Here is a 9805-nt window from a genome sequence, read left to right as displayed (position 1 = left end):
ACTTACTCGTGCGATGCATTTTATTTTCATTCTCGTAAGTATTTACACATCGACCATCATCACTTTTATGGCCGATACTGTGGGTTTGTGGATAGGAATGAGGTGACATACCAACAGCACCTCCTGCTGTAAAAACAAATTGTCATGAGGTGAAATTTCATTTCAACTTTGAAGCACAGAACTCCATAATCATACTTATCATTTTCAAGGTGTGTTTTATCACATTTGTGCCTTGTTGAGAGTAAAACAACATTAATGTATTTCACACATTACTTACTTAAATAATAAGGGTTTTACTTGTTACATTGTAAAACTTTACAATGAAGTTGCATTTGTTAACATTAGTAATGCTTTAGTAAACATGAACTAACAATGAGCAGTACTTCTACAGCATTTATGAATGACAATTACATACATTTACATTTATTCATTTGGCAGACGCTTTTATCCAAAGTGACTGACAAGTAAGAGAGCATATAAAGATTTTGTCAACATGAACCAAATCTTAGTTGATGTTGAGTTCAAACATGTTTAAAATCCAAAGTGTTAAATGTTACATTTGTTAATGCACAGTGGACTAACATGAGCAATTGTATAGGCATTAACATTTAATTGACATTAACAAAGCTTAATAAATGCTATATAATAGGTATAATATTGTATATAATATTGCTCATTATTGGTTCATGTTAGCTATTTATGAATGATAACAAATAAAATCTTATTGTAATGTGTTACCTACTTTAGTTCAAGATGTTAGAAGTTAAGAAGCTGGAAAATCAAGTAAATTGTGTTGTTAACGCAAGAAAAATCCAACAAACCTCCAAAGACGTATAAGAAAAATAAAACTAAATCTTTATCATAATTGTAAATGAAGTCATTCAAATTCATCGTAATAACCTTTTAATGTACACCGAAGGTGAGTTTTACCATTTAATGTGTGCATGTGTAGTACTGTGAATGTTGTGTAGTGTGTACTACTATTCCCTAAAAGCATGTGAAGTAGTTAAGATGTTGCCACATTATTTTACCATGTTGCATGTGCTGTCGTGTTGTCATATTAGAAAAAATAAATCTGGTGTTTTTTTGTCACTTAAATGTTTTTTTAAAGTATCTATGGAAAGGCTTTTTATAGAGAATGCAGCTTTAAATACAAATGTGACACTGGACAACAAAACCTAAAAATTAAAATTCTGTCATCATTTACTCACCTTGGAGTTGTTCCAAATCTGTATAAATGTATTTGTTCTTATGAACACAGAGAAAGATACTGTATTTGGAAGAAGGCTTGTAACCAAACAGATTTTGTCCCCCATTGACTCCCATGGTAGGAAAAATTACTTAATACATTTTTTGTACAGTTGAACACAAAAGAAGACATTTTGAATAATGTAGGACAGCAAACAGTTCTGGGGCACCATTGACTACCATTGTATTTTTTCCTTGGAGTCAATGGGTGTTGAGATCTGTTTGTTAATAAGCATTCTTCCAAATATCTTTCTCTGTGTTCATCAGAACAAAGAAATGTATACAGATTTGGAACAACTCAAGGGTGAGTAAATGATGACAGAATTTTCATTTTTGGGTGCAGTGTCCCTTTAAGGGTCAATTTTTTTGAAATTGAGATTTTTACATCATCTGAAAGCTGAAGAAATAATCTTTCCATTGATGTGTGGTTTGTTAGGATAGGTCAACATTTGGCTGAGATACAAATTGAAAATCTGGAATCTGAGGGTGCAAACAAATCAAAATATTGAGAAAATCGCCTTTAAAGCTGTCCAAATGAAGTCCTTAGCATAGCATATTACTCACAAAAATGAAGTTTCAATATATTTACGGTAGGAAATTTACAAAATATCTTCACGGAACATGATCTTTATTTAATATCCAAATGCTTTTTGCCATAAAAGAAAAATCGATCATTTTGACCAATACAACGTATTTTTGGCTATTACTAAAATGTTCCTGTGCTGCTTAAGACTGGTTTTGTGGTCCAAGGTCACAAATTTTATTGGCAAAGTATATTTTTGATTTATGTTTAAAAACATGTAAGCAATTTAAGACGAGCCGTAATCTCTTTTGCAAATACATTTCTGATGGCATATTAAGACTTTTAGAGCGATCACATTTGCATACCTTGCATGGTCAGCATACTGTAGGAAAAGCAAGAATTGTATTCTGGTACTGCAAATGTAAACAAGGGTGTTGATAACAAAGGCCCTGTGTCATTTTTTCTTTCGAAGGAGAGAGGCGGTGCTCTTTGCTATACTGATATCTTTTGGTGTGGCTGAGCAATATGCAAAAGCGTAAATTTGAAGCTACTAATGCTGATGTCAAAATATCTGAATAAATCATGTAGTGCCATTCTGCATTGTAAGCCACATGGCCACACGTCTTTCAATCTCCTGCGAAGATAACAACATAAAATATGATGAATAGAAAAACAATGTCGGCTTCCTAATCCAAAATATTTCATATAATGGAATATCTCTGTTCACACACTGTTTTGTACAGTATTTTTACCTTTCTGGCCCGGTGCAGCACAGGTTTGTCGAGAGCTTTATGGTGGTTCATGTCAGCACAATGTGCAGTGCCATTAATAAGAATGACCCTGTCATTGTCCACCGTAGTGTCATTCCAGGTCACGCTTAGCTCCGCCCATGGATCAATGTTGCCTTGGTGAGAAAAGGTAACGAATTTTTATGGTTCAGATAATGTTATAACACTCATGGGGGATAAAGACACTTTAAATTTTGATTTTAAAAGACTGTGTTAAGCCTCAATTGTGGTGACAAACGGTGTGAATTAATAACAAAATATTGTGCTCAGCGTAAAAATGTAAATGCCAGACGCTCACCGTTGACGTACAGCACGCGCTGTGTTTGTGGCCGGTTTCCTCCATAATACTGGTTGGTGAAGTCAATGTAGACAGGCAGACTGTACTGTGGGATGTTGAAGAGTTGAGAACAGAGCTCGGCCTGAGACTGGAGGTTTATCGTGTGTGAGAAAGGGCAGCTATCATCCTCACATGTCTGATCTGCTCCGTAAACCAACACAGAAGTTAAAAAGTACAAAATGAACTTACAAAATTACTAAGAAAAGTTAAATCATTTAGACTCGGTTTCATAGGCAAGGCTTAGCTTGAGCCAGGCCTATGTTAAATTAGGATGTTAAAGGGACACTGCACCCAAAAATGAAAATTCTGTCATCATTTACTCACCTTCGAGTTGTTCCAAATCTGTACACATTTCTTTGTTCTGATGAACACAGAGAAAGATATTTGGAAGAATGCTTATAACCAAACAGATCTTGCCCTCCATTGACTCCCATAGTAGGAAAAAATACAGAAGATATTTTGAAGAATGTAGGACAGCAAACAGTTCTGGGGCACTTTTGACTACCATTGTAATTTTTCCTACTCTGGGAGTCAATGGGGGTCAAGATCTGTCTGGTTATAAGCATTCTTCCAAATATCTTTCTCTGTGTTCATCAGAACAAAGACATTTATACAGATTTGGAACAACTCGAAGGTGAGTACATGATGACAGAATTTTCATTTTTGGGTGAAGTATCCCTTTAAGTTGCTTTTATAAAAATGCATTTCCTGGTGTGCATCTTGAGACAAAAAATATTTATTTTAAAATATGTCAGGGCAATTCATTTTAGTCTGGGACTAGCCTTAAGTGAGTGAAACCAAGCCTAAATGAATGATTTTACTTAAAATAATACAAATTTTAGTACAACAAAGTTATGAATGTACTGTATTATTAAATAAATATGTGTATTCTTAATATTACCTGTTTAATCAAAGCAGTAGGAATAGAGGGAGAGTGTAATACTCACAGAAGCCAAACTCGGTGCAGGTCTGGTACAACCACGGCCTATAACTGGATCTAACTGTGGTGCTATTGAGTTCAAGCACAAACTTCTCATGAGAGACATCCAGACAAGGTGCGTCCACCCTTGCACGATACATCTGAACACACGATCACATACACAACTGTGTGTTAAAGACATGCAGTCTGGTACCATTGCACCTGCCAGACTATCAGTTTTACACTCATCTTTTGCTAGGGTGCTTGCTTTGGTTGTGTTCATTGCTATTGTAAGAGAATCTAAACAAACTAAAATCACATCTCTAAGGTATTTTTAACTCGAATATGGTGTATTAAATGTAATCAAGAGGAGATGTGGCGTTTATGATAGAAGCAGGCAAAAGCAGAGCCAGTGGTGCCCTCTGCTGGTAACATATGATATTGTTCCTGGAAATACACCTGAGCAATATGACAATAGAATATTGTTAGATTTAGTTAGTAACAGCTAGTCTAGAGCTATTATTACTTCTGGTTTAATGAAAGCACACAGTGAAACGCATTGCATTGTGGGATGCAGAACTGTAGCAGTTCGGTGACATTACATTTACATTTGTGCAATGTGGTAGGTTTTTCATATATATAGCTAATGTACATTCATGCAAATGGCCCTACATTTTTTAAATGGTAGTGTAAAACAAACTTCAGTATAGAATAACGTAAGAAGTCCAGAATAAACGAGTGAAACTGTAACAGCTATCATAAAACACTTTTAAAGATTCCACATGAGATCAAGAACTGTTGCGCTGTACCTCCACTAGTTTGATGAGACGGTCATAAGCCTCCTCCTTCTGGTTATAAGCTTCGCTCTTATTGGTCATAATGTGACAAAGCTCTTCGATGTTGAATGCAACCCCCTCCTCATTGTACTGGACGGTGCCCATGAAGATGTCAGCTAAACTCTGCATCAGCTCAGTCTTGTCTTGTGGTTCTATGGGGGTCTCACAGCAGCCGAAGTCTTTGGCAAGCTGGATTTCATTACCCATCAGCAGAGCGGCCTCCACTGCGGCAAACGCCTCTCTCACTTCTGTTAAACACTACAACACACATTTACACTTGCAAACCAACACACAAAACTTGTTTTGGTAAAAGGGCTTTACCTTTTTAGAGCCTCCTACTGCCTTTTTCATAAGACTACGACCAACCACCTGCAAAAAAACAAAATGAGATTTCATGCAAAACCAGTGAGAGGTTGAAATTTCAAACCAAAACACACGTCCATCAATGCAACTTCATATCAAAATTTTGAGTTCTTATAAACCGTTTGGACTTTATCATGGTGACAATTATGCACATTTCATTCCTAATTCCCATTACTTTAATATGCTTACATTTTTTTAATGTAATAAAACAATGAATTGGAAAATAAATTTAGGCAGTTTACACTTTACAATTGGGTTCAATTTGTTACATTAGACAATGCATATCAGCTATTATAAACTAACAGTGAACAATAATTCTGAAAGCATTTCATAGTGAAAGTTAAAGTTAATTGTTCTAAATGGAACTATTGCATTGTGTTAATTCAATACTTTATACATACATGAAGTAAAGACTCATATAAAGTCTTTAATTATGTAGAAATATTACACTGAACGATACAAAAAATAAAAGTGTAAATATGTAATTGTAAAAGTAATGTTTCAAGTGTTTTTGTGTGTGTTGGTAGGGAGGCACATGTTCTTCATGTTTCACCTTATTGTATGAGCTGAAGTCCAGCTGGGCATGAACAGGAGCAGAGGACGCCACCGCTCCATAGATGAGATGAGGAAACTGAAAGAGAAAACAGCATTTTCAACAACAAAGATGCACGCAAAATACAAGCAAAACTATGAAAGGGATTGTGTCACTCAAAAGCGAAAATATTGCCTTCTACTGTATGTCTATACATGTTCGCCATATGTTGACATTATTAATCTACATTACGCATCTGCAAATCTAAACCCATGCCACATTGTGAACATATGTGCACTTTCTCCATATTCTTCTGTGATATAGTGTAATGCATACCACTTTTAGTCTTGTGAATGTTGAACATATGATTTTAGTCAGTTTAATCAGTTTGTCTTTTAAACCTTCAGAAGACTCACTTCAGACTATGTTGCCATATTATTATATCTTACAGCACGTTTATTTACCAAATTAACCAAAATTAGGCATAATTATAGATCCCATCGTACACTATGAGAAATCCCTTTCTATGAAATAATGGGTATTTACAATAAGGTGCTATTTGTTAACTTTAGTTATTACACGGCGCATTTGAATGCTTGATTCTGATTGGCCAGTCGCGACATTCCAAGGGTTGTAACAACCGCTCAAAACTAATAACACCCTGTAACCCGGATGCTGCAAATCATTTTGAGAGGGGCAGTTTAACATTACTCAAAAATGAATTATAAATATGTCTTTTAATAACATATATGACATTATATTTACAAATGATTAAACCAATTTGCCTGTTCGTGACCTTTGAATGTCGTTTCTTACTTTAAAACCGAAACTAACTTTATAAACTAACTTACTAAATGCATTAGCTGACACTAGCTAACAATGAACAATTTAGTTTTTCAGCATTTATTAATCCTTGATATTACACGGCTCGTTGGAATGCTTGATTCTGATTGGCCAGTGGCGACATTTGCAGGTTCGTTATTCCCAGATAACAACCTCTCAAAACGAATAACACACGGTGACTCGGATGCAGCAAATCATTTTGACAGGTTTTTTTGACAAATTAAATATAAATATGCCTTTTAATAACATATATGACATTATATTTACAATTGATTAAACCAAATTGCCTGTTCGTGACATCTGAATGTCGTTTCTTACTTTAAAACCGAAACTAAACGGATTTTCCTCGCAGAAGGTCTGCATTCGGTAAAAATTAGCTAATAAAATATTTCAAATTCACATTTCATGTCCAGTTTTTTCTCATGTGGCAAGTAGCCGTGTAATAAGCGGGATAATGTACAAGCAGCCGGCTGTTATCGCGAAATAAACACCTTCAGTGTGATACAACTGTCGGGGCTTATTTCTACAACCGGCTGCCTGTACATTATCCCTTACATAATGTTAGTTCATGTCAATACAGTTATTCATGTTAATTCATGGTGCATTAACTAATGTTAACAGACACAACGTTTGATTTTAATATTGTATCAGTAAATGCTGAAATGAATATGAACTAACATGAATAAATGCTGTGTTAGTATTGTTCATTGTTAGTTTATTTTAGCTAATGCAAGAACTAATTGTTAACAAATAGCACCTTATTGTAAAGTGTTACCAAATAATGATTACGAAGACAAACCTTTCCTCTTAACCAAGCCGATAGAGCTCCAGCATAGGAACCCCCAAAACTGATCCAGATGTTTTTATAAGAGAGGCCAAAACGCTGGCTGATATAACGATGAAACACTGCCAGGTCGGCCAGACTGAAAGACGAAGGAGATGTGACATAAGGTATCTTCTATATATTGTGATCTGTTAAGGAGAGGTTTACCAGCACCGCTTACGCTTGCTGACTGGAGAGATCTTTCAGCTGCTCTGTTTCCAGACCGTCAGGGTTAATGCTTTCCCCATAAAAGCGGTGTTCCAGAGCTACCAGCAGAGCTCCCTGTCTCTCTGCCATTTCCACATGATGACCTGAAAAATGAGTGATGTCACAGGAGGACACTTTAAATAAGTTTTTGCATAAAAAATCCCAACCTCATAGAATCCGGCTCAAAAACTCTATAAAGCAACGACATACTGTAGTTATAACGTAATTACCAGAAAAACAATTCTGAAATGAGCTATTTCATTTATTTTGTGACAGTTATGAAGCTGAGCTGCAAGGGAAAGTGAGTGCTGACCGTACAGTACACTGAATTTAGAGAGGGGGCCCTCTCCTTCTATGTAGAGAAAGACTGGTCCATCTGATCGCTGCCAATAGATGTCATTCACAAAGAATCTCTGTGCAAAATCAACAGTGACAATTTCATCAGAAATTAATAATGAACATTGACTTATTCTTTATGTAATTATTGCTGAAATCAATACTGGGCGGTATCGTATTAGACTGTTTTAGAGCGAATAGTTGTATGTACCTGAGGAAAGGTTTTGGCATTTTTTATGTCTAAATGGTTCAGTGGTTGGTGAATTCTGCCTTCTTTGGGAATAGCAGTGGAGGGGTGTGTCATCACTTGTTGTTTTATTCTGACCTGTTGGATATTATGCAAACGCTCTTTCATTCTCCAGAGAAGTCGACCTAGGAGAAATATATACATTTATACATATGAAAACGTGTGTCTGTAAGTGTGTGGTAATTTACTAAAGTGGAACCGTGGTTTGGGTGCTTGTTATTTTAGATTTTTCAATTGTCAGTCGGATGTTTTCTTACAACACATGATACTAATTATTTTTCATTTGACAGATCAGTCTTGGATTCTAAATAAATTGGTAACACTTTATAATAAGGTTGTAATTGTCAACATTAGTTAAAGGAGCATTGTGGAGATTTTAGTGGCATCTAGCAGTGAGGTTGCGAATTGCAACCAACGGCTCACTCGACTGATCCCCCTCCATTTCGAAGCACTACGGTGGCTGACACAGAACTGAGATGTTGTCACGTTTTCGCTTCTTTGCTGAAGGAGATAACTTATTTATGAAACGCTCTGTAGAGCAATTTGTCCGTTTAGGGCTACTGTAGAAGCAACATGACGATTTACATGTTAGGGGACCCGCGGTGTATGTAAACAGAATTTGCTCATTCTAAGGTAATAAAAACATAAAGCTTCATTATGTACGGTCTTTATACACCTCAGAAGACATAGTTATGTATATTATATTACATTTCTGTCAATAGATCCTCCAAACGCAATAGCCGGGTGGTTAGTGCGCAGACATATAGCGCTAGTACACTCGCGGTGAACCGAGTACGATTCCCATCTCCTGCGGTCCTTTGCCGATCCTGCTCCCCTGTCTCTTTCCAGCACTTTCCTGTCACCTCTCCACTGTCCTATCATATTAAAGGCAAAAAGCCCAAAAATATAACTTAAAAAAATAGATCCTCCAAAAAACTACACACTGGACCTTTAATGCACAATTAACTAACATGAACAACTGCAAAGATCAATAAATGATGAAGAACTGTGTTGTACATTGTTAGTTTGTGTTAGTTACTGCATTTACTAATGTTATAGATACAACCCTGTTATAAGTGTTACAAAACACAATAACAAACTTCATAAAATCTGATATTTATATATTTAATGTTGATCAGGGCATATTTCACATAAAGTTTTATTTGAATAATCACATTAAAGAAATTATCATTCTCCCTTAATGCAAAAGCACAAAACAAATTATTCATAATGGTTATAGAACAGATAACAAGCATCCTGGAAGAAAACCAAAAATATGTATGTACGCTAAATGTATATGAACCTAAACTTACATTCATATTTATATTGTTAAAAATTGTAAGGTAGAAGATCATCAGTCTTACCAGCGCAAACCAGGTCAATAAGCAGCATGACAGTTACACATCTCATCATAGACAACATAATCATGTAATTATCTTTATGAACTCTCCAGTTTGGTGGTTGATGTGTTCTACAACTAATACAAGATCAAAACCATATTTATACTTAAATGGGGGCCAATCAGCAGTAAATGTATTATGCTGACCTGAAAATCATATGATATCCACGCTATGATGCCCTATCACATTACAACACCAAAGCACTTTCCCTTTCATTGACTTTATTAAAACAATTTCACTATTGATTATATTCATTAACATGTAAGTCACTGTGACAAATCGTGGGGTGAAAGCATAGAAAGGACTTGTGTTCTCGTGGAGACCGGTCTTGTGAGGCAGACTCGGAAGAACGAACTTGGATGGACGCGCAGCTGTGACTTCTTGGACTTCAAGCAGTGCGCGC

General features: G+C 35.8%; 1 protein-coding gene across 1 annotated transcript; it reads right to left on the bottom strand.

The window, feature by feature from the left end:
• Nucleotides 1–1676: 1676 nt before the first annotated feature.
• Nucleotides 1677–9454, bottom strand: LOC130565181 (thymus-specific serine protease). Its single transcript, XM_057351767.1, has 12 exons — nucleotides 9367–9454; nucleotides 7967–8127; nucleotides 7733–7832; nucleotides 7394–7523; nucleotides 7189–7312; nucleotides 5568–5645; nucleotides 4973–5020; nucleotides 4625–4909; nucleotides 3844–3976; nucleotides 2858–3037; nucleotides 2524–2675; nucleotides 1677–2405 (listed from the first exon to the last, which is right to left on the bottom strand). Exons 1-12 carry the CDS (start codon nucleotides 9428–9430, stop codon nucleotides 2352–2354), a joined length of 1509 nt encoding a protein of 502 aa, XP_057207750.1. The 5' UTR covers nucleotides 9431–9454; the 3' UTR covers nucleotides 1677–2351.
• Nucleotides 9455–9805: the final 351 nt, after the last annotated feature.

Source organism: Triplophysa rosa, linkage group LG14 (genome assembly GCF_024868665.1).
Source record: "Triplophysa rosa linkage group LG14, Trosa_1v2, whole genome shotgun sequence".
Lineage (NCBI taxonomy): Eukaryota > Metazoa > Chordata > Actinopteri > Cypriniformes > Nemacheilidae > Triplophysa > Triplophysa rosa.
The sequence above is the reverse complement of the archived record's forward strand: the minus strand, read 5'-3'. Positions and strand labels throughout refer to the sequence as shown.